Source organism: Oryctolagus cuniculus, chromosome 2 (genome assembly GCF_964237555.1).
Source record: "Oryctolagus cuniculus chromosome 2, mOryCun1.1, whole genome shotgun sequence".
Taxonomy (NCBI): domain Eukaryota; kingdom Metazoa; phylum Chordata; class Mammalia; order Lagomorpha; family Leporidae; genus Oryctolagus; species Oryctolagus cuniculus.
This window is the reverse complement of record NC_091433.1, coordinates 182,325,058-182,348,698: the sequence shown is the minus strand read 5'-3', so window position 1 is coordinate 182,348,698 and position 23,641 is coordinate 182,325,058. Positions and strand designations below refer to the sequence as shown.

The following is a 23,641-nucleotide window of genomic DNA, read 5'->3' as shown; positions in this document are numbered from 1 at the left end:
AGGGGACACAGTTATTCAAGTATTCATATCTGGGTGGCCAATTTGACAACTGTGCCTTCACTGTCCACCCAGGGACTGGCAGAACATGGGCACGTGGGGTCTTCAGTGTTTGTGAACGAAGCATGGACCTGGAGGACTGGCTCAGCTTCCAAACCCCTTGGAGTCCAGTGTTGGGGAAGAGAATTCTCCACCTTGCACGGCCTCCCAGTGGCACCTGCTGTCTCCAGCAGGGGCACAGGCCCCCCTGCTCTGAGCTGTGCACCACGACTTGGGGTCTCGGGTCACAGCTGGCCCACATCCAGGGCCAGAGAGGGGGCCGGCAGACTGAACGAGACTCAGCGTAGAGGCAGCTGAACGCCTCGGAACACTGGGCCTTGTGTATACCACACTCATCTTTCACTGTCATTTCTCCTTAACGTGTAGACAGGTCTATTTTAAAAATGTATTTATATATTTAATCATTTTGCTTGAAAGGCAGAAAAAGACATCTTCCAGCCACTGGTTCACTCCCTAGATGGGTCCCTGGACCTGGCCAAAGCCAAGAGCTCCATCCTGGTCTCCCACACTGGTGGCGGGGGAGCAAGCACTGGAGTCATCACGCTGCCTCCCAGGGCACACGTTAGCCGGAAGTCGGATCGAGGTGGAGTGGCCGGGATTTATTGAACCAGGCACTCCGAGATGGCACGCAGCAGGTTAACTCACTGCACCGTGATGCCCGCCCATGGACAGTATTTTGACATCTTTGGCCCTGAGACTGCTCGGAGTGCTCATCTGTCGCACAGCAATGAGAGACAGCTGGCTCTGGCTGGGTCGGCAGGGAGCCCCTCCCATCCTCCAGGAAGGGGCGGAGCTGGTGGGTGCCTTAAGGAATGAGCCTGCCGCAGGGCCTGGGTGCTGAGGGCAGAGATGGACTCAGGCTTCTGTCACAGCCAGGGCACCGGCGTCGGTCCTGATGTTCGATGTTGAGTCAGAGCACAGCCCACAGCCAGGCTCCTGCCCCAAGGAGACAAGACAGGGCCCCGCCAGGCCAAGAAGAGACTGAGCCACGGCCACAGGGTCAGCTGTCTGAAATGCCAGGTACCGTTGATTGCAGGTACACGGATGGGTCCAGCCAGACTCGGGCCCATTCCACAGACCAGCGGCTGAGCAGAGTCCGGAGCCCTTGCCCCGCCCAACCCCAGACCCCAGTCCCACACTCTGAAAGTCCCAGTATGGAGTCCAGGAAACAGGTTCCCTTCCTTCAGCAATGGGACTGAGCCACAGGCCAGTGCACCCCTGGGAGTGGTCCCCAGAGCAGCTGGGACGTTGTCACATTAAATAAGCAAGCGCAGGGGTTCCTAGGCTGGGGGCCTGTGGTCCCAGCAGAGGCGTGGAAGGACCAAGGTGTCTGTGGGGTGGGCCATGGCTGCACACCTCCTGGGACCCAGCAGCCTGGGGTCGGGCTGGGCAGGGCCGTCTCAACCAGTGGTGCCCCAAACAGCCACACTGAAACTGGCACCGGGCCGCACAAAAAACCTTGGCCGAACCTATGGGCCTTAGGAAGAATTTTACCCGAGACAAAACAAACAAGTAGACCAGAGGCCTCTGGAGCCCAAGTCCCTCCCCTGGCCCCCTACCAGAAAAGGAGAAGGCCCGGGGACGCCAGCTAGCCCGGTGCCCCTGTCGTCTGGAGGCGGGGCTGAGGAAGGCCACACGACCAGAGAAGAAGCGAAGGCAGGCAGTTTCACATGACTCCTTTATATTAAAGTTTATTACACTTGGAAAATCTACTGTACAGGGGGAAAAAAACCCATTGGATTAAGTAGAGTTTTGCCAAAAGCAAAAGCCTATCACTCTTTGGAAAATAGTCCTGACTCCAGCCCTGGGCAGAGCTGCAGGCGCTAAAGGTGAACTTGGTCCATGACAGAGAAGCCAGTGCCAGCTGTGCCCAAGATGCCTCGAATCCACCTCCAGGAGAGCGTGTCCCCGAGAGCTGACGCCAAAGGCAGGGGGTGTCTCTGGGCCCCCGCCACTGCCCTGTCCCCCACCACCCTCTCTCCTCCATCCCCAGCCCGAGGTGCCAGGATTCGATTCTCACACACGGGCTCCTCCAGCGTCACGGGGACCCAGGCCGTGGCCAGGGCCCTGAGATCAGGGACACAGGCATGGCTGCTCAAAGAGGTGGCTGCCCCCTGGCACCTGGACAGGCCAACCCGCCACGGGCCACCAGACCGATAGTCCATACCCTGTTGCACGCACGAGCGACACACTCAGAGACAAACACACAAACTAAGCCCACATGTGGCTTCCGGATTTGGCTCTCAAAAAAAAATAAAAAACAAAAACAAAGGCTTCTTCACCCTGAGATTGGGGAAGCAAGGTGGGGCCTACCAACGCCACGCTCTTAACTTAACCTCAGAAGTAACAGGGACTACCGGGGCTACGGACAGAGACTACAGCAAACATGTGCAAAAACGAGTGGGTATCTACCTTAGCCCTCCCCGCGACACCACGTGGACTCTGATGGAGCCTGAACTCACCTCCCCCGCCCCGCTAAGTGCTGTAGGTGGCTCCGCCCAAAGCCCCCAGCCCAGAGTTTTCCAGCCACGGCAGGGCCACCCAGGTCCAAACAGTAAGGTCCCCTTTCTCTCCAGAGCTGGGCCAGGCTGGAGAAGGCGAGTCCCAGGGGTGCGAGGCCAGGCCGTGGCTGTGGCGGAAGGCCACGTCCGAGAAGCCCGCGGTGCCCCCGACTGGGCAGCCGTCAGGGGAGCAGGTTGGCGGCGGCGGCGTTGGGGAGTGGGTGGCGTGGTGGCGGGGAGGCCAGGGCCTGCAGTTCTTCCCCGAGGAGGCGAGTGGGGGGCCTAGTGGGCGGCGGGGGAGGGGACAGCCGCCGGGCCTCAGGCGTAGAACTCCTCTTGCTTGGTGGGCCTCTGGTAGGCGCCGCCATTGGCCTGCTTCGGCTCCTCCAGGGAGTAGCTGCCTTCGTCCTTCTTCTTCATCCGGTATAGCATGAAGCCCACCAGGCACACGGCAAAGATGAGCCCCACGAGGCCTCCGGCAATGACCCCTGCGGAGGACGGAGAAGCCAGCTCAGCCGGGAAGGCTCTCGGGCTAGGCTGCCCTGCTCCCGCCCCCACCCCCACCCCCACCTGCCAGCACAGGAGGCGGCCCCGGGGTTTGGGGGGACTCACCTCCCAGCACTTCCTTCCGGTCCAGGAGGCCCTGCGAGGCCCCCGTGGCCCCCTGGTCCACTGGGGGCTGATTCCGGGGGTCAGGCTCCACCTCAGCCACGGCCGTGTTCTCTTCGGATGTCTCGAAAGTGAAGTCCTGAGTGGGGCGGGACAGACCAGGCTGTACCGGGGCCACGGCTCCCTGCTCCTCCCCACACCCAGCAGCAGCTCCTCCTCTGATCTCCAGGGCTCCCTGCTCGGCTGTACCCTGGGCAGCCCTCCAGGATTCCCCCCTGCCGCCCGGGGCAGCCCCTCTCCCTGCATCACGCTGGCCCCCAGCCAACCGGGGCACAGGGATCACTCCCAGTGCCAACACATGTACTTCTGGGTGAAACAAGCCAGCGGGTTTGAGCTTAACACTCGGAATGGCCCTGACGGCCTAGGTGCCGGCAGAACCTCTCTCGGTGGCAGGGCCTTGCGAAAGTTCTAGAAGCCCTCTCATCTGGGCCCTCTGAGGACTCTTGCTCTGACCTCACCAGCAGTCTGCCCTGCTCTGGCAGAGAGAGGCTCTAGGGGAGGGGGTGGGGGACCCCGTGACCCCATCCTCCCGGGGCCGGGGGTATGGGTCTTGCCAGGGGCCAGGCCGAGGGGCCACTCACCGGCTCCCCAGAGCCCTCTCCGGCTGGCAGCTGATTGGGGGCTCCGTCCTCGGCAGCTGCGTCGGTGGCAGAGGGGCCCCGGTCTTGCACACCGGGAGAGTGAGTGTCGGCGTGGCCCGGGGCTGCGGGAGCTGAGGTCCCGTGGTGGCCGGGCTGCACGTCCCTGTGGGGATGGGTGGTGGCGGGCGCCTGGGCTGTGGTGGCTCTGGCGGTCGAGGCGCGCTGCGTGGTGGGGAGCTGCATGGTCTCCCTGGGTTGGGCGGTGGTCTCCTTCTCCCCAGCTACGGAGCCAGGCTCCGCCTCCGCCAGGGGTACGACCCCTTCCTCCACAGGCCCCTCCCCAGCCGGCAGGATGGGGGTGGAGGCGGCTGTGGCGTCGGCGCTGGTGGGTTCTGGAGCGGTGGACGTGGCCGTCAGGAGCCACAGGTCCTTCCAGGTGGCAGGCGTCTGCCGTGACAGGGCGTGGTCTTGCAAGGGACCTGCAGGCCAGAGGCAGAACGTGAAGTGGGGGAGGCCCCGGAGCCCCCAGCCCCCACTCAGGCACCTGGACAAGGACCAGGCTCTGCGGCCCTGGCCCGCAAGGCTGGCCACCCTCCTCCCATGGGAAGCGGGCCCTTGTCGAGGTTAAAGCCCACCTGGAAAATGAACGAGGAAAGCTGGCTTTTCCCAGTGCAGGTGCCTGGGGGCAGCTGGTCTCTGGAGCCATGAGAGACTCCAGGGCCACCTGGAAAGGCCCCTTCCTGTGACCACGGAGGCGATGGCTGCCTGACCCCCAGGGCTCACCTCTCGGGCCTCACCTGCCCGCTCCCTAGCACACACACTGCACCCTCCCTCCAGCTGTCCGGCCCCTGCCCAGGCCACTCTGGTCTCAGCAGGCTGTGGCCCCCCTTCCTTACCTCTTGTCCCCTCTCTGAGGGCCAGCCTCCTCCCAAGGGACTTTCCTCCCCCAGGGCAAGGGAGGCAGGAAGGGGACACTGACAGAGGACCTATGCCCCAGCAGGCTCTGGGCTGCCTTATGGCTCCCAACCACCTGACAAGGCCAAGGTCTTATTCCCATTTTACAGATGGGAACACAGAGGCCCAGAGAAGCCAAAGAGCGAGTAAAGAGGCGCATACTTGCAGGCTGCAGCTGGAAGCCACTGCCTACATTTGATTTCCGTGCCGACTGCAGCCCTGTGCAACACAGACCCCATTCTTTCCCAGCACCCCCACTCTGGTCCAGCTGGGTGGGCCAGGGCAGACGCTCACTAAGCTCAGGGGAAAGGCTGGCGGCCGCCCCCACCCCGGCCCCCCGGCAGCCTCACCTGCACCTGAGCCGGAGAAGTTGTCCGAGTCGTCCCCGGAGCCGTCCTGATCCTCAGGGGGCACGTTGGTGGTCACAAGCTGCTGGGAGAACATCAGGAAAGGGTTTGAGCGGAGGTTTGGCCAGGGCCCTGCTGTCCCTGGCTCCCCTCGCAGACAGCTGAGGGGCTCACTCCACCTGCCCAGCACCACAGGGCACGTAGGACGCCGACATGTGGGGCCCCACACCACAGCTCCACGCAGCCCTTGGGTCCCCCCACCCCCTGATGCGATGATGAGCCCATGCTGGGGGCGGAGCTGCAGGAACAGGCAAGGAATCCGGGCCCTCGGCCCAAGGAGCTGTGTGTCTGCTAAGGGAGCCGCGGACCTCGCACGGGGCAGACGGAAGCTGCTGCTACCGGGACCACGGGCTGTGGACTCCATCAGCTGTGCTACACTGAGGTTCACTCTTGGGGTCCAGCAGCCAGGGAGTCTAAGAGTGCCGACCCCACCTCATTCAGGAGCACCCAGAAACAAGCCAACAACAACAGGGATCCCGAGAGGCTGACTCCAGGTGCATACCGAGGGCCACAGGGGCACGGCCAGGGTGGGCACAGTCTGAGCTGCCTGTGGCGAGGCAGCTCCGCCCACCAGGCCTGTTTTCTCATTAACAGACCCTGCACAGGGAAGGCTCTGGGAACTGGTCTGCGGCCCCGAGACAGGTGCCGTATGCAACAGAAGCCGCAGGGATGTGGCCCAGCCCTGAGAGGCTGCAGGTACCTGAGTGCACACAGATACCCAGGCGCTGAGCTGGGACTGCCTGGCAGGGACAGAAGTCAGGACCACCTCTGCCCCCAACACTGGCTCCTGGACAGCAGGTGGAGGAAGGAGAGCCCAGCAGCCAGACAGCAGGAGGAGTTGTGTTCAGCATCGAGACGTCGACCCCACCGACCCCGCTCACGACCAGTCCGTCTTGGGAGGGTCCCAACTTCAGGACCCAGGATGAAGAAAGCAGCAGAGGGGCTCAAGAGACCTCTGACTTCTGCCACTTGCTAGGTGAAGAGCCCAGCAGATATCGGTACTGTGGCGTAGCAGGTAAAGCCACGGCCTGCAGTGCCAGCATCCCATATGGGCGTTGGTTCGAGTCCCGGCTGCTCCTCTTCTGATCCAGCTCCCTGCTGTGGTCTGGGAAAGCAGTAGAAGATGGCCCAAGTCCTTGGGCCCCTGCACCTCCATGAGAGACCCGGAAGAAGCTCCTGGCTTCAGATCGGCCCAGCTCTGGCTGTTGTGGCCATTTGGGGAGTGAACCAGCAGATGGAAGACCTCTCTCTCTGCTTCTGCCTCTCTGTAACTCTACCTTTCAAATAAAAAATAAATAAATAAACGTCTATAGGGTTAGTCTTCCCCATCTGTAAAGTGGGGATTACAGTCACATCTAGGTTCTAGAACCACTGCAAACATTCAGTGAGGTAGGTCAGGCAAGCACGGGAGCTGACAGAGCCGCACTTTGTAAGCACCCGTAGCGACTGCTCCTTTAACTGGCAGGAGGAGGGGGAGAGCAGGATGGGGGAGGACGGGCCTCCACGGGAAGAGGGGGCAGGAGGGAGCCCCTTCATCAGGGGCCTCCAACTGCAGCTGGGCTCCCAGGGGACAGGGCTTCCTTGCCAGGTCCTGGCCACGGGCCCGAGGCCTCACTCCTGAGTGGAGCAGAGCAGGAAGGGACAGACAAGATCCTTGAGCTCCTGGGGCAGCCCAGGGCACAGCTGGACCAGGTGGTGGCTCCACATCCAGGGCCCCAGGTCAGAGGGACACATCAGACACGTGCAGAAACTGCAAGGCTAGAAATAACACGGGGCTTCCTGTGAAAGCAAAACTCCTCCCCCCGAGAAAGCTTCTCACCCCAGGCTGGCCGTCTGCGGCCATCTACAACGAGCAGTCACGGTCCCCGGTGGCCCATCCACAGTGCAGATTCACTGTCCAGGCCTCCTCATCCTACAACACCGTCTCCTGTCTGCACCATCCCCACCTGGTACTCTGATGGGTGAGTACTTCAAAAAGCTCATGGAAAATGGAATTAAAAAGATCAAGTCTGTTTGGGTGCAAACATGTTTTGAAATCCATATAGTTTTTTCACCATAAACATTTTCCATGAACTTTTTCCTCCTTTGGATTTTACTTATTTGAAAGGCAGAGAGAGGGAGGGAGAGAGAGAGAGAAAGAAACCCTTCATCCACTGTTCACCCCCTAAATGGCCCCGATGGCCAAGGCTGAGCCAGACTGAAGCCAGGAGCCAGTAGTAGCATCATCCGGGTCTCCTAAGTGGAAGCACTTGGGTCACCTTCACTGCTTTCCCAGGTGCATTAGCAGGGAGGTCTCGAACCGATGCCCATATGAGATGCCAGAGTCGCAGGCAGCGGCCTTACCCGCTACACCACAGCGCCGGCCCCTTCCCTGAACTTCTGAAGACCCCTGGTGCCTGTGCTGCCTCCACAGAGCTCTGAGGATGCTGCCCGTCTCCGCCACGTCTGTCCCTCCGGCAACAAAGACTTCCGCCCCGCAGGCAGGCACAGAGCAGGTACTCCGTGCCCACACCAGCCAAGATGCCAGCTTCACCCTGGCCCACGGCCTCTGAGCTGGGGCCCGGGACCAGGGCTCCCAGCAGCCACGCCTGGACTCTTCTAGCACGAGCCAGTACTGAGTCCAGGGCCTCCCACCCTGCTCAACAGCCAAGGCAACGGAGGCCTGCAGAGAAGACACATCCCCTGGGGCCCCCGGACAAGCCTGCAGGCGGCACGAGATGAGACCCAGAATGAGTGCCAGGGAGGCGGCCTCTCACCTACACAGAGAGGCCCAGGCACGTTGTTTCCCAAGAGCAAGGCTTCTCCCAGGCCCAGTCCCCAAAACAATTTGTTCCCTTCGCTCTTGCTCCCCTTATCCCTCCACTATCTTGTTTACACAACAAGCTCCTAAGCAAACCTCTTCTCCACTGAAACCAGCAAACCAGCTCCCCGGCCTGGCCTGCAGGCCCTGCTCAGGGGTGGGCAGCCCGCCTTCTGCGGGAGCATCTCCCAGAGGGAGGAAGGTGTAAGACTTCGCCCCGAGGACCAAGGAAATGAGCAGGAACTGCAGTTTCCGCTGGATCCCCAAGGCAGTCGCCGGCCAACCCCTGACCCAACGCGTGCCCACAGAGGCTTCCTTCTACGCTCACGGGAACCCCAAGCCTTCAGTGCAGGGTCCCCTGAATGTCACCTCTGACCTGGGCCCTTCCCAGACCGCCCGGCCACTGCACGGGGCTGCTTGTGGCCAGGTGGGCTCAGCCTGCAGCCCGGCTCATGCTGCCGGGGACAGCAAGAAGGATGGGCTGTCCACAGACAAAGCCCAGCCCCGAGGGAAGGAAGGTCTAGATTCTCCCACTGCATTTGCTCCAAGCAGGGGCCACCCAGAGCACAGACCCTGGAAGCTCGTGGATTTGACAACCCAAAGCTGGAAGGCCGTGGGGCCGGAGTGAGAGAACGGGGCAGCCCAGCTCTGCCTCGGCCACACCAGCAGGGAGGAAGCACTTTCCACCCCCCCACCCCCCCCCCCCCGCCCCACACACACACACCTCTGCTGCAGATAAGGCACAGCAGACAGCAAGAGTGAGGGGACCGTCCCAGCTCCGGGCACCGCCCGCCCTGGCTGAGCATACCCGCCTCGGGGAAACTCGCCTGCAGCCAGCTCCAGGGCCACAGGTGACAGTCTCCCGGGGCAGAATCCTCATGGCTGCAGGGACTGAGCCACTGGCCCACACTCCAGAGCTGGAGCAGGAGCAGGGTCAGGGTCAGGGCCAGGAGGCCTCACCGTCCACTGCCAGCCATGCCTAGAGTCTGTAGGCAGAGTTGGCAGAGAAGCTTCGAGAAAGCAGCTCCAAGCAACTCCTGCCAGCTCTCCACCCCCACCACGGCCACAAGGCAACTCCCATTCAGCAGAGCCCCCTGGCCATCCCTGGCCTGTAGGAACATCTGTGTCACGGCGCCTCTCCCAGACCCCTTGGGCACAAGGGCACCTTGGCCACGCACCAGGAGGTCAAGTGGGCATCTCAGACAGGTTCAAGTGAGGGTGGGCGCTCGGCTGCTAACTGGAAAGGCTGCGGGCATGCCCCTCCCCCCATTCCCACCCCATCCCCCTGCAGCCACCAGGTCTGAAGACCTGTGATCTCCCACCTGCACCTGCACCCTAAGTCACAAACTCTCTAAACAGCGTTACTCACTGCCAAGGGCAGTGCGGCCTTTACAATCCGTGTGCTCTAAGCATACCACAGTGAGTAGGGTCACAGGGTTTTAATACCAGTGGGCACCAGCAGCCAGGGGCTCCGGGAGGAAAGAGGGTGGTATGCCGGAGCACCTGGCCCCTACCAAGGAACATATGCAAGTGCCCGCTGCAGGGGGTCCTAGGAAGGGGAAGCCGCCCTAACTTCCGGGGTTCCAGGGCCAGGCCCTGAGGCCGCCAGCTAGACTCTGGAGAGGAGAAGACTCCCTCTGGGCTTTCAGGCACTGCTGGAGCCCCTGACCTGCAGTCTAGCAGGCCAGGAGTTGGGACCATCGCGTGGCCATAACGGCCCCAGTGTGGTCACCAAGTCCCCCGCCTCTGAATCAACAAGCAGGAGCAGGGAGCCAGGTCACAGCCCCACCCCCCCACCTCCCCCCGCACAAGCTCTGGGCTGCTCGGGAGGAACGGGCCCACTGCTTCTGGCCGAAAAGGCAGGGTAAGCTCTCAACACACTCAGGCCACAGCAAAGGCCCTTGAGGGGCTATGACAGCTTCACGGTGTTTCTGGAATCGCGCTCTCGCCCCAGTTTTTCGGTCAGATGCATGGGCCCAAGGGAAGCAGCCAGTGCCTGGCCTGCACAGCTCTGGGGCGTGAGTGTCTGAGCTGCAGAACCAGCCCTCACCCCCAGCCTCGGCCCCGAGATGCCACACCACCACCTGCATCCCTAAGGACGCCCAGGACATGGTGCCACCGGAAGTCTTCCCAGCCCAGGCACGCAGGGGTCTGCAGACTGCATGGTGCGCCTGCCCTGGGAGGGAAGGCTTCAAGCAGACGGGCTGGGGGGCCAGGCCCTAAAGGAGCCAACACCTCCTCCGCTCGGGTCCTCTGATGCCGTCAGCGCACAGATAGGCACCCAAGAGCCAGAGATCAAATAAACAAGCTTGAGAGGCAAAGTGACAGGGAAGGTTCTGAAATATGCTTGGCCGGCGCCGTGGCTCACTATGCTAATCCTCCGCCTTGCAGCACCGGCACACCGGGTTCTAGTCCCGGTTGGGGCGCTGGATTCTGTCCTGGTTGCCCCTCTTCCAGGCCAGCTCTCTGTTGTGGCCAGGGAGTGCAGTGGAGGATGGTCCAAGTGCTTGGGCCCTGCACCCCATGGGAGACCAGGAGAAGTACCTGGCTCCTGCCATCGGATCAGCGTGGTGCGCCGGCCACGGTGGCCATTGGAGGGTGAACCAACGGCAAAGGAAGACCTTTCTCTCTGTCTCTCTCTCTCTCTCACTGTCCACTCTGCCTATCAAAAAAAAATATATATGCCGTCTGTACTTCCGCTGTGCCCTTCTTGGCAGACAGGACGCCGTGGGACTGGCCCGGTCTCCCTCACTGGGGAGTTGAGGGCACCTCTGAACTTCAGAACCCTCAGTCCCTGGCAGTGCAAAAGGCGGGTCACAAGCACAAGCCAGAGTTGCTGTCCTGGGCCAGCAGGGGAGAGCTGCTGGAGCCGCCAGCCCGGGGAGGGCAGTGTAGGCTGCAGGACCCCAGCAGGCAGCAAGGGGAGTGCGTTAGACAGCGCTGCCTCCCCTAACCCACTGGCCACCCAGGGCCCTGTGCTGTGGGATTTCACTGTTCCCCCTGTGAGGGGACTCCTCAGCACCTGTCACTCTGGCTGTAGCAGCCTAGACACTGGCCACACAGGGCAAGGGCCAGACAGGCCAGGTGTCGCCCTGCCTCGCTCTGGACCCCTTTCCCAGCTCACTTTGGCCCCAGTGGTCTAGGCTGGGTGGCATATGGTAGGTGGGAGGGGCAGGCAGGGACATAGCCCAGGGCCCCAGGGACACTGGGCTCCCCCTACCCCCTGCTAAGGCTACAGATCTCCTGGCCTAGGCCTCGAGACCCTGAACCCTCCACCTCCTCGGCACTCCCAGGAGGGGCCCCGCCAGTGCCTCCAGGCAGCATTGGGCCTTCCGGGGACAGTGATTTATCAGCTTGCTGTCTCCACTGAGACAAGCTGGGACCTGCCCCGGGTATGCTGGGCAGGGACTGATGGGCCTGGCCCAGGGTGGGACCGGAGGACGGGCGTGGGATGGGGAGCAGGTGTCACTGCTGTGGCCAGAAAATGTGCACCCCTGAGGGCAGCAGCGAGGCACCGCCCCCAGCTGCACCCCCTCCAGCAGGACCCCGCACACATCACCCCTGCCTAACCCAGACGCCTCACCACCCAGGGCAGAGGATGGCATCAGGCTTGGCCTTGAGGACAGTCCCTTTAGTGTAAGGTCAGGGCTTCACCATGGGAAATACAGGAAACCTTAGGTCAAGGTCACAGGACCCTGCACAGCCACACTGAGGGCTGGGGCTGTTTGCTGGGGGACAGGGGACCCTGGCAGCTCAATGCCAGCCCCCAGGCCCATACCAGGTCAGTGCTGCCACTGGCACCCCCATATCCATCCTCCGCAGAACTGGCGCTGGCCTCACAGCACCACGTGCCAGGACTAGTCTCAGAACAGGCTCAACTGAGGGCTGGGTGTGGAGCCGGTGCGGCTGGGAGACCAGTTCCTCTGCTTCTCCCCACCTGCCAGAACCCAGCCAGGCAGGGCAAGGTATCTGCATTGAGCAAGGCTTCCAGCCTGGGCCTGGGCAGGTGGCTATGGCCCAAGACTTGCCCAACGGCGCCTCTGCAGAGCCCATAACACTGACCTCCAGGAACGGGCCAAGGGAGAATGATCAGACCCACGCAGTGCTGGAAGACCCTGGAACACTCCGTGCCCAGTCGCCCCGCTGTGCACTTGGGTGCAGTGGCAGCAGGAGCGCCCTGAGACCCACAGCAGCCTGCTTCTGGGGGTGACCTACCGGTGAGAAGCCCCATGGGGGGCACTTGGCCACACCGCCTGTCACCCCTCTTAGCTTCTCCGGAGGAGTCACGGCCCAGGCTGGAGATGTCCCAGATCAAGGTGACTTTGGGGACAGAGGGGCAGGCGGCACGGTCCCTCCGCCAGCCCTGGCTGTCCCACAAAGGCAACAAAACCCAGAAGCCAAGTGCAGGCCAGGTGTCGCCTTGCCTCACTCTGGACCCCTTTCTCCCAACCAGAGCCTCCTGGCAGCCGTCCATCACCGTCAGCCCTAGACCCAGGGACCTGACCCCTCTGGCGCATGGCCTCCGGGCGACATCCTCCCCTGAGCTGGCTAAATAAAGCGTCCTCCAGTTCTCCAGTTTCACAGAAGCAGAAACTGCAGCTTTCGACACCTGCAGCCAGCCAGGGCTCCAGCTGTGCTGGGGGCGGGGGGGGGGCGCTGGAGTGGGGGACATGGCCCAACTGCGTCTCCCAAACCTCTCCTCTCAGTGCCCCTCACAGTACACAGTATCTCCTTGAAAATGGAAACACCTCTGGGGAAGGCTAAAGGGCGCTAGTCATTCACACTATAGCATAAATCAGTTCCCCACGGGAGAGGAGCTAACTCTGGCATTGGGGCTGGGTAGGAACTACAGAAGATGGGAAAGGGTCACAAGTGAGAGTCTGGAAGATTCCAAGGGCACAGTTTGTAATTCTTGGCAGGATGTGGACACCAGAAAAACCATATCCAGGCAAGACTGAATTCAATTCCCTTTGCACTCCCTCTGAGCCACAGACACACAATGGGCTAGCCTGGGAACTGGCCACTCAGATACAGCACCGTTCAGACTAGCAGACGGCCTCTGGGAAGCCTAGACAGAGCCACGGCAGGGCAGAGCACCCTTGAAGGGTCCCACGGCAGGTGGGCCTGGCCATGCAAGACAGAAGTTCCTGCAAAGGCCAAGTCTGAAGAGGCTGGGACGCGCTCTGACCCATGGTGGGGCCTTGGCCCACACACGGGGAGCCCTCGGGCCCACGGGCACCCCGACCGCGTGCAGGTGGGACGCGGCGGACGCAGCCCCAGGCTCAGGAGCTGGAGGCCCCCAGGGAAGGGAAGCGACACGGGGACACCTTGCTCAGGATCCAGGGGGTGCTAGGCAGGGAAGGCATGGGAAGATTCTACCAGGCTAGGGGTGCTTGATGGCGCGGAATCACTGAGTCAGGTCTCGGGGCAGAGCATGCATGGCAGCTAACGTGGAGTACTGCACGCTGGGTGCTCATCTAAGCACTCCCCCGCGCTCATCAGCGTGATCTTCAAGGCCACTGTAGTCCCTGGTGCCGGGCCCATCTCCCAAACTGAGGCAAAGGGGACCTCACTCGTCCAAGGGCACACACGGCCGTGGAGGCGGACAGGCGAGGCAGGCTTGCGCATCACACGGGGACCCACGGGGAGAAAGCAGCCGTCACTGCCACCAGAGGCGGCACACACGGAAGATCCGGGCACAGCCACGGTGCGCTCAACAACCCCAGGCCTGCTCCAGCGGCTCAGGCCCCACCCAGTGCCTCCGGCCACCTGCCAGCCCAGCCCACACCTCCCGGGTCAGTAGCCCAAGCCGCTGGCAGAGGCTCAACAGCCGAGAGCAAAGTCTGGCCTGGCAGCGAAGGCTCGGGTTTCTGAGCAGGGGCAAAAGCCATGTTTGCAGACCCTGTTATATCAGCCCCACCGGGGCCAGGCCAGCAGCCACCCATGCCCAGGGACTGCAGCCCTTCCCCAGACCTGGCCACCCGGGGCTGTCCCAGGGGCCTCCCCACCACGGCTTAGCCCCACGCCCCACCCCCCACCCACTCCTCTTTGCTCTAAGCAAGGAAAGGGCCCCCACGCGGCACAAGTGACTTCACGAATCTGTTCTAAAACCCTTCGGGGCAGCATAGGTGAAGCTCCACCTTACAGATGAGGAAACCCAGGTGTAGAGGCAGCCAAAGAGCCTGCACCGGCAGCCTAGCTGGCCAGTTCCGGTTGGCACCTCACCTGCCAGGCCCCCAAAGTGGGACAGACCAGGTACTAGGCAGCTGGAGGACACCACAGCATGGCTGGCCCTAGACAGCAGCCCCTAAGAACCACCCTGGGGAGCCGGCGCTGTGGCATAGTAGGTTAAGCCTCCGGCTACAGCGCTAGCATCCCATATGGGTGCTGGTTAGAGTCCCGGCTGATCCAGCTCTCTGCTATGGCCCAAGTGCTTGGGCCCTTGTACCCATGTGGGAGACCCAGAAGAAGCTCCTGGCTCCTGATTGGCCCAGTTCTGGCAGTTGTGGCCATTTGGGGAGTGAACCAGTGGATGGAAGACCTTTCTATCTCCCCTCTCTCTAACTCTGTCTCTCAAATAAATAATTTAAAAAGACAGAGAGAGAGAATCTTGGGTCACTGGCAGGAGGGGAGGAGCTCTCTGCTCTTCCTATAATTTCCAGAGCTCAGGTTGCCCCAGCTGCTCCCATGGAGACCCCAGGGCGGGTCCTGGGTTTCACAGCAACTGGGCCTGGGGTGGAGCCCTGGGAATTCTCACAGCCCGGCAGACCCTGGCCGGCCCACTGGTATGGGGTCCAGATTCTCCCCGACTCCCCCATCCTGCGCAGATGTGGTCCCGTCGACAGCAGCCCCACTCCCTGCAGTTTCTCTGGGAGACATCAGCCTCCACCACGGTCTCAGTGGCTCTTGAAGTGCCCCACAGCCCAGGGCCTTACAAGTCCAAACCTGACCGCCACATCGGTCTAGAACCTGCCAGGAGACAGAGGGGCTGCTGCAGTGGGGCCAGCGCCACTCGTGTCCCTGCCACGAGATTGATGTAATCAAGCCCCCAAGTGGATGAAGTTCCTGGAGCATCAGCGGCCAGAGTCTGGGTTCCCCCTTGGGCTTCCTGGGACCTGGCATCAGTACATGTGAGACGCTGTGGGAGGGCATTAGCACATCGCCTCCCCCACAGCCCACCCAGAGGTGGGGGAATCTTGTCTCAGGCACAGAACACACCCAAGGAGGGCCCACATGGCCACAGAATGGCCACATAGCCCTAAGTGGAACTGTGGCTTACGCCATCGTGGCGACGGCGGCCAGGGGGGTGGGGAGCGCTGAGTCTCTTAATGCCTGTGGAGATCAGGGGTGCCCAGGACAGGGCCCAGAGCAAGCCTGACATCCCCTGCTGTTCTCCCATGGCCAGGAAGCAGCCTGCATATTGCAGCTTCAAAAAATGTCTTGCCACACAGCCAAGTTCCTGGTCTGCAAGTGCTATCCCATGGGACCCTGGGACAAAACCCTTCCTCTGGCCAGGGAGGCCTGGGAGGGGGCTGACTTTTGGTCCAGGTCCAGCACTGGATGGCACCACCCTTTACAGGCAAGCCCCTAGTCTAGGTGTGCACCTGCCCCACTGCACAGGTCTGGACACACAGCAGGTGCTCAGACACCCGGCTTTGGATCTGGCTAGGCCCAACAGCTCATGAACACCCCCCCCCCCATGCTGAAGGCTGCACTCCCCTGTGGCAGCAAGTGCTCAGGCACCCACAGGTCCCATGCCTCAGCCACGAAAGGTCATAAACACCCAAAAGCGTGACCCCATTTAACAGATGGGCTCACCAAGGCCAAGAGCAGCCCACATCCAGAGTTACCCACTTGTAAAGCGGCAGGGCTAGGGCCAGAAGCCAGCCCCCAGGCCCTTGTCTGCGCCTCCTTGGACTGCCCCACCTTGAACCCAGCACACAGTGGGCTCACAGTGGGGCAAGGATGGTTGGGCGAGGACCGTGGGCCGGGCACCGTGACTCAGCTGATGAGTGGGGCGATAAACACGCCCGCCTCCCAACTGCCCCAACCTGCCCGGCACGGCTTTCGTTCCTGCTGATGAGCGGACCTCAGGGCAGGTGCCAGGATGCCTGGGCGTGTGTGCAGAGAGCACCACCCAGCCCCCACCCGCGGCCTGGCCTTGCCCAGGGGCCTCCATCCAGCCCGGTTCCCATGCCGAGCTCCACGTGCACACCTGCAAGCGGCCTGCCCTGACTCCCAGCTGCACCCGCACAGCCCACCTCTGGCACCGTGCTGCTCCCTGTAGTCCCCGGAAGCGACGACGGCAGACAGCCACGTGCCCCGGGCAGGCCTTGGTACCACCTTCTCAGGTGCCCTGGCTGTCAGCACTCATGAGCCAAGGACATGAGGGGAGCCAGAGCTGCCATCCCAGAGAACAAGCCACCAGCAGGAGGCGGGACAGCAGCAAGCTTCCTGGTTTCGGAGCAGGAAGTGGCAGAGAGGTGGTGACCAGGTGCACCAGGGGAGTGCATCAGCTCAGGACTGCTGGGCAGTGCTCACGCCGTGGGCCCACCCCGCGCCCCGTGCGCAGACACACACACCTGCACACACGGCCTCTGTGGGCTCGGGGCTCAGGTGAGTCACCGGGCAGAGTTTTTCCCAGGGCAGACGGCCAGAGGAGGTACAACCTCCACATATAATTAGGCAGCCCACGAAGCCATAAACCATGGGAGGTGAGAGACCCTTGAAGGCTCCCAGTGAAGATGGCGATGCAGGGCGGGGGTGGGGGAGCATCCGTGGAGTCCGAGTGAACTTAGTGGAGGGGTGGGTCCAGCCCCTGCCCTTCCCATCTCTGATTTAGCCTGCTCCCCAAACCTGTGGGGTGGGCCTCCACACCCACGGCCCCCAGGCCTCTGGCCTCCCCAAAACACACAGCCATAGCACACAACAGGACTTTCCCCTGGGAAGCTCAGATCACCCACCCCGGGCCCCCAGGCCCCCCAACCACACAGGAGGTGACCTGGTGTGCCTGTCTCGGGCCTGGGAACACCAGGGACTGGCTCGGAACATCTTCCCTCCCTAAGGGAAGCCTCCTGCAGACAGGCAGAAGCATCGCCTTGCACAGACGAAGCCAGCTCTGGAGCGGGGCCAGCAGCTGCTTGAGGAGGCCCTTGTTGTTGTGAGGAACAGACAAGCTCTGCTCTCCCTTGGTGTCCATCAGGACCTCCCAGCAGAAGGTTCCGGAATGCATGCTCCTGTCTAAAACCCAACCTCGGCTGGAACAGCTGAGAGGGGAAACACAGGGTCCTGGTATCCAAGGTCTCTTTGCCCAGACTCCCTGCGTTCCTCTCCTTCTCTCCAGATACACCTGGGCCACATCAACCAAGACTCCAAAACCGGCTATCAAAACGAAGGTGGCAGGAGACGGTCTGGTTGTCGGATTACCAGGGTTCTGGGACTAGATGTCACTTAAGGACCAATTCCTCATGGGGCTGCTCCCCACGCCCCCAGCAGGACCTGGTATCGGAAGGGACCATGAGTGCCGCACCCTGGTCACCCCACTAAGCCATGGTGCCCACAGCCTCGACTAAAAATTCCAGAAGTATTTCTCCAGTGGCCAGATGAAGGCCAGTGCACGCTGGGTGCTGCCTGGGCAGGTACAAGAGGACCGTTCAAATCACAGGCTGGTTCCACACCCAACCAAGGAGAGCTCTGCGCTCCTGGGTCCCACAGCTGTCTCCTGACCTCGGCCGCCTGTGAGGAGCTCCCGGCTGTCCTTGAGCGACCATCAGGTGAGCGTGACTGAAGCCCAGGAGGTTGTTCAATACTCAGGGTTGTCCCAAAGCACAGTACAGGCCAGCTTAATCCAGCCCAATGCCCCCCATGCAAACACTCACACCCATGTGACTCTGGAGCAGTCCAGCAAATACGCAGCAGGGTTCTGCTAACCTCCCTGGTTTCCCAGGGAGGCTGGACAGCCCTAAAGTGTATTCATGACACACACACGTGTGCAGACACACACACACACACACACATCCTGCTTCTGCTACTGTGCCCCTTGGAGGAACACACTTCCACAGGCCTCCACTTGCTCACACACAAAGCGGGGGCATCACCCGATATCTGTTTAAAGGCTCAAGATACAGATGAAGCAAGGACGGAGAAGGACCCAGCACTGAAAAGCAGGCAGCTCTCCTGGGCACTTCCATCACAGAGCACTTTCACCCTCTCCATTATGAAACGCCTTTGCAAATGGCAGAGTGAGGGCAGGAGAACAGGTATTATGAAGTCCGCTTCACGGGTGAGGATGACGAGACTGGAAGCGAAGTGAGTCACCAGAGATGACACAGTGCATCAGTGGCTCAGTGCGGGCTCAGTCCTGGGGGCTCCACGTAATCCGGAGGTCCTTCTGGCCTGCCAGATTAGAGAGACCTGGCCTAAAATCCAAACCAACATACAATGAAGAGATGGAGACGGGACCAACGGAGAGCCCGGAGGCTGAACAAGGGCACCTGCTAATCGGGATGCATGAGGACTTGGCATAGCTGTCCAGGACACCTGTGGCTGGCGAGTCACTTGCAAGCCAAACGGGGCTGAAGAGCTGGGAACGGGGCAGGGGGGATCCCAGATCATTCCTAGCTCCTGAGGGAGACCCCCATGTACCTCACTTTGTCAGTGCTTTCTTCCAGGCAGGGGCCAGAGGGGCCAGCAAGACCCTCTTCCTGTCCACTCAGCCACTACACTGCGGAGGTCCCCACTGAGGGCCCTGAGGGGCAGGAGCCACATCTTCTGCAGGTTTGCTCAGAGCCTGCGCTCTTGTTGTAGCAGTTCCAACCATCTCAACGGTTGCTTACTCCCCTGGCAGGCACGGGACCAAGAGCTGGAGGGAGAAACTCCTCGCTGCACTCAGGCACAGAACGTCACTCTGGCCGCCACCAGATGGGGAAGGGATGGAAAAAGGGGCAGAACCAGAACCCAAAATGGAGCACGGTGTGGGTGGCACCAGGCACAGGAGACCGTGCCACACCCTGCCTGAAGACTGGGGTGGAGGAGCCTGGCACCCAGAGGAGATGAAATGATGCCCAGTGTTGTGTGGTTGCTGATGGTAAAGGGAGGGAAATAAACACGCCAGAATATTCTGGAGAGTTATGTGTGTGGATTCTCAACTCGAATGGAAAACCTGGATACCAAGGATACCTCACTCCCAAGGGAATTCGAGAATCAAAAATTCCACTGCAACAGAAGAGATTCACATATAAAATCCTGCAAAAGCCCAGCTTTCCCCTAATTCTTTCCAGGCCCTTCTCCTTCCTCACCCCTCTCCCCACTAATGCGGTTAATGAGGTTTTATTGGAACCCATCACGAGCCACAGGTAGAGACTTAAACCGACCCCACCCTCCCCACGGAGCTGAGGCCAGCAGTGACATCACCGCCAGAACACAGAGCCCAGCCTTGCAGCCAGTGCCTCCCCCGCCCACTCTGCCCGGCCGTGGGGAAATGTCTCTACTAGCCCCCGTAATTAAGGCAAGAGAGATCTGATGCCTTTCAAGGAGAAGAGGAAAACAGCAAATAACCACTCCAGAACAAGCCATTTTTCTTACCCGGCTGAAACAAAAGCCCACGGGCAAGAGCGCGCACACACAGAAACCTTTTGAGACAAACCTGTTTCAGTCTCCTGGGAGCCCCAGCAGCCTCCCCTGTCCAGTCAGGTGCCCAGGAATCACTCCCTGCCTGTCGGTCCCCAGGGGGACTCTGACCCGCTTCCCACGGGAGCACAAGTGAACCCCACAGACTGCCGGATCTCTTAGAGCTTCTCCCTTTCTGAGCAAACCCCAATCACCTTAGCTCTTTCAGGCAAGGGGGAGAGGGCCTCAATGCCATAGCATGCTCCCTGTTAACCCACACAGGCTGAAGGAGGGAGAGGGCAGGGCGGGGAAAGAGACTAAACTTTCTAAAGTAAGGAAAAGCACTGCTCGGCTCCAGAGCAGAGGGTGGCCGCGAACCCAGGCAGTTCTGTGGGACTCGGCTCCCCCTCCGCCCCCAGGAGCCCCTCCTGCCTGCTGGTCCCTGCCTCCACACACAGCTGAAGTTTCTGGGTGAGCAACAATGCCTCGCGCTGCAGCACCCAGGAAACACGTCCCCGGAGGACCCTGAACCCCATCTGCCTCCCCAGTGTCACTGGGCGCGGGGGGTGCCCCAGCTGGCAGGAAAGCCCACCACCACCCGCCTCCTGCATACTGCTGCAAACAGGGGCAGTGCCCCCACCTCGCAGCCCCTTCCGAGGCCCCATCCGGGCCTGGAGAAGGCAGGCGGCGCAGGGAGGTGCGCCAAGCAGCTCCAGCCTCTAACTAGGATTCCAGGCGCAAGCCGAGTCCCACAGAAACCACAGCAACTTCTTGGACCGGAGGGCCAGCTCGGAAGCCATGTCCCTCCGAGGCTCCCGCAGATGGGCGAGCTGCAGCCCCACCGGCCCAGGAGACCTCTCCCGGACCTCCAAGGGCTGGGCAGCATGAGTCCCCTGGGAAGCAAAGAGGGCATTTCACCCATCAGCCTCAAAATCCACAGCACCTGCCCCACCTCGCTAACACCAAGCCCTGTGAAACCCCCCCAGAGCCCTCGGTTAACGGGCTGCTTCTCTCTTACAGGGCACCGCTGCGCACCGCGCCGCCCGGATGCCACAGCCCGCGCGGAGGAGAGGGCGTCCCGCGCGCCTTCCCAGCGCACGTGCGTCCCTGCGCTGGAGCTAGGGAAGTGGAGCGGTCTGGAGGTGGTGGGAGAGACCGCCACTTCCGGAAGGGGGAAGCGCCCTGCCCCGCGCCTCCCTCGGTATCCCAGGATGGCTGGGCCGACCCCTCCCCAGGACCCGGGGCTCAGCTCCTGGAGGGGAGGCCGGCACCCGGCGGCCGGCGCTGACACCTGGCGGCGGCCCAGGTCCCAGCCCCCGGTAGGGGCCAGCGCTGCGGGGCGGTTCCCAGCGAAGGGTTACAGGGGCCGAGAACAAAGCGCCCCCATTGGGGAAGGCGGGCTAGCGGCCGCCGGCCGGGGCGGGAGATCCCACTTTCTGGGAACCCTCGGGCCGCTCTTTGTCGTCCACGACCCTCTACAGAGGGGACCGGCCCCCGCCAGGGGTGGACGCTGCGTCCTCCCCAGAGGCCTCCCTCAGCCGCGAGCCCCACATTTGTCCCCCTTTCGCCCCAGCCCTGCTGGGCGGGCCAAGGGACCCGCCTTCCCTGCGCGCGGCTTCAGCACAAAGCCGAGCCGGGGGAGGGGGCGCTCCGGGTCCACTCGCGTGGAAGGCGCCTCGCGTTCCGGCCGTACCCGGCCAGGGAAGCGGCGCTCTGGAGCCGACGCAACTCGGGCAGCCCACAAGTTGGGATCTCCGCGACTCCGGCTTTCCCAAGCCAACTTCCCGGAACCTCCTGCTGCCAGCTCGGCGCGGCTCACCTCGGGCAGCCAACGCAAAGCCCGAGGGCCCGCGGCCCCCGCACGGCCCGCTCCCGCGCCGGCTCCGCTGCGCCCAAACTTGCCCCGGCGCGAGGGGGCCAGGCGCCCGGGATTCGCGACGCTGGGGGTGCCAGCCCGCGGGCCTGGACTGAATTAGGGTCTGCGAGAGGGGCGCTGTGGCCGCGCTCACCACACGCCCCCCAAGTCGCCGGCGGAGGCCCGGCCGCCGCGATGCCCGGGGCCAGGGAAGGGGGTGGGAGCTGCGACCCCGGGCGCCGCGGCGGGCTAGCGGGCTCCGACACATGTGGAGACGTTTTACATAATTGAGCGCGGGGCCCCGGCGCAGGCTCCGCTCCGCGGGGCGCCCCAGCCCCCCGCCCCCCAGCGGCGGAGCCGGTGCGGAGCCCACCGACGGCGGAGGGGCTTGGGGCGGGAGCCTAGGGTCTCGGGGCTCACGGTCCTGGGGCCCGCCGGGCCAGCGCGGGAAGCAGCTCGGTCCCCGCTCCCCTCCCCCTCCACGTGCCGCCGCCGGCATCGGCGGGTGGCGATCCCGGCTTCCCGCCGCACTCACCGGGAGGGCCGGCTGCAGGCGCAGCGCCAGCGCGCAGAGCCACAGCCAGAGCGCCGCGCGCCTCATTCTGCCCGGACTGGCGGCGGGGGCGCGGCGGGGGCGCGGATCGGAGCTGCAGGCTGCGCGGGGCTCCGGGCCGGCTCCGCGGGTGGCGCCGCGCGCTGCTGTCCGAGGCGAGGGCTGCGGGGCCGGCCGGTGAGTCGGCTCTCTACCACCGGATGCCTCTCCGCTCGGCTCGGCCCGCACCACTCCCGCCGAGCTCCGCCTTATAATAAACCTGCAGGCCCTTAGCCGTTGCAAAAACTAGCCCCCCACCCCCAGCTCCGCCAGGTCTCCAGCAAGCCCCAGTCCCCACCCCCAGGACCCCGCCCCCTGGCCGCCCCGCCCCGGGCCCTGCCCCGCCCATCGCCCCGCCCCCTCGGGTCCGAGCTTGCCCCGCTTGCGCCCGGCCAGGGCAGAGCCTGGGTTCCTGGGGAGTCGCGGTCCCTCCCGCGCGGCGGCTCCCGGCGTTTCGGCCCGGCTGCCTACAGCGGTGGGTGGGGGCCGGAGCGTCCCCCTGTGCACCAGGCTCGGGGTGTTGAGGCGCTCCCCGAGGAGTGGCAACGGGGCGGTAGTTGGTTCAATGCGGGCGCGAGTCTGCAGCGCCCTCTGGGCGTGAACGCGGGGCGCCCTCCAGGTGCGCGGCCTCCCAGGTGGCGGTGGGAACGCGTTCTAGGGCCGTGCGGGGCGCCGAGGCGGGTGGAGCCTTAAGCGGATGGCCCCCCGGTCGCGCCCACGTTCTCCCCGCACCCAGCCGCATGCTGGAAACTCGGAGCCTTCCGTCAAACAGCGGAACACCCTCGGAAAAGGGCCGCTCTTTTAGAGAGGAGCTTTCGTTGTCCTCATAGGAGACAATGCCCTCCCTTCGTGCTGAAGCTAAAGGGAAGAACAAGTAGCCGCTTTGTGGCCAGGTGACCTCAGGCCTGCGGAGCGCCAGCGCCCGCGCCCGGCGCAGCGCGATTGCCGACAGTGCCCTGGCCCCAGGACTTCCATCTGCCTTAGGGCAGCGCCGCCCGAAAGGCTCGGGGGTGGGGCGCACAGCTCGACAGAGAAATGGGGAAGGCCCGGGCCTGGTAGGCGGGAGAGATGGTGCCAAATGACCTTCGTCCCGAACCTGGAGACCGCAGAGGGCGCCTTCCTCCTCCAGCCTCCCCGGGGCCCTACCGGTCAACCAAGACTTCCTGTCCTCTCCGGAGGTCCCCAGTACTCTGGAGAAGCGTTAGACCTTCCTGGTCCCCGATCAGCAAAAAGGGAAATGAACTTTGCTGCCCTGCCCGCCAATACCTCTATGACCTCCAGGGGATAGCAGACCCTCCTCGGGGCTTGGGAGGTGCCTTGGGGTCCCTTAGTGTTTGGGGACAACCATCTGGTAGCTTGGCATCACAGTGGTCCATCGTGGGGCCTCCTGGGAGCTCAGGGTACCTGGTGCCTTACAAAGAGCCTAGTGGACAAAGGCTGGGGGGGTGGTCCCCTGGACTGGGATTGTGCAGGCTGAAGTCGGCTCTTCAGCCCTTTCGATGGAACGTGCAGGGAAACTGGGTCACCGTGGGTTGGGAGGGGCAGGGATAGACCCCTCCCAGCCCTTCCATTGATCTGACAACTAAAGGGTGAATTCCTGGGCCAGTAGGGAGCCTGT

General features: G+C 62.8%; 1 protein-coding gene across 2 annotated transcripts; it reads right to left on the bottom strand.

Moving 5' to 3' along the window:
- Positions 1-1,721: 1,721 nt before the first annotated feature.
- SDC1 (syndecan 1) lies at positions 1,722-22,281 on the bottom strand. 2 transcript variants are annotated; one of them, XM_070069741.1, is made up of 5 exons: positions 21,967-22,281; positions 5,113-5,194; positions 3,809-4,287; positions 3,171-3,306; positions 1,722-3,046 (listed from the first exon to the last, which is right to left on the bottom strand). In XM_070069741.1, the coding sequence occupies exons 1-5, from the start codon at positions 22,030-22,032 to the stop codon at positions 2,877-2,879; spliced, it is 933 nt and encodes a 310-aa protein (XP_069925842.1). In that variant the 5' UTR covers positions 22,033-22,281; the 3' UTR covers positions 1,722-2,876. The 2 variants fall into 2 exon arrangements, with proteins under 2 accessions (XP_069925842.1, XP_069925843.1); XM_070069742.1 differs by having other exon boundaries at positions 5,113-5,191; positions 21,967-22,280.
- Between the last annotated feature and the right edge of the window lie 1,360 nt (positions 22,282-23,641).

What these genes read in the sequence shown, in the direction of transcription:
- SDC1 (XM_070069741.1), bottom strand. Translation starts at nt 22,032, where the DNA reads ATGAGGCGCGCGGCGCTCTGGCTGTGGCTCTGCGCGCTGGCGCTGCGC. An exon ending in CTTCTCCGGCTCAGGTGCAG is followed by an intron (nt 4,288 to 5,112) that starts GTGAGGCTGCCG and finishes TCTGGCCTGCAG; the next exon opens with GTCCCTTGCAAGACCACGCC. An exon ending in GAGAGGGCTCTGGGGAGCCG is followed by an intron (nt 3,307 to 3,808) that starts GTGAGTGGCCCC and finishes CGCCCCACTCAG; the next exon opens with GACTTCACTTTCGAGACATC.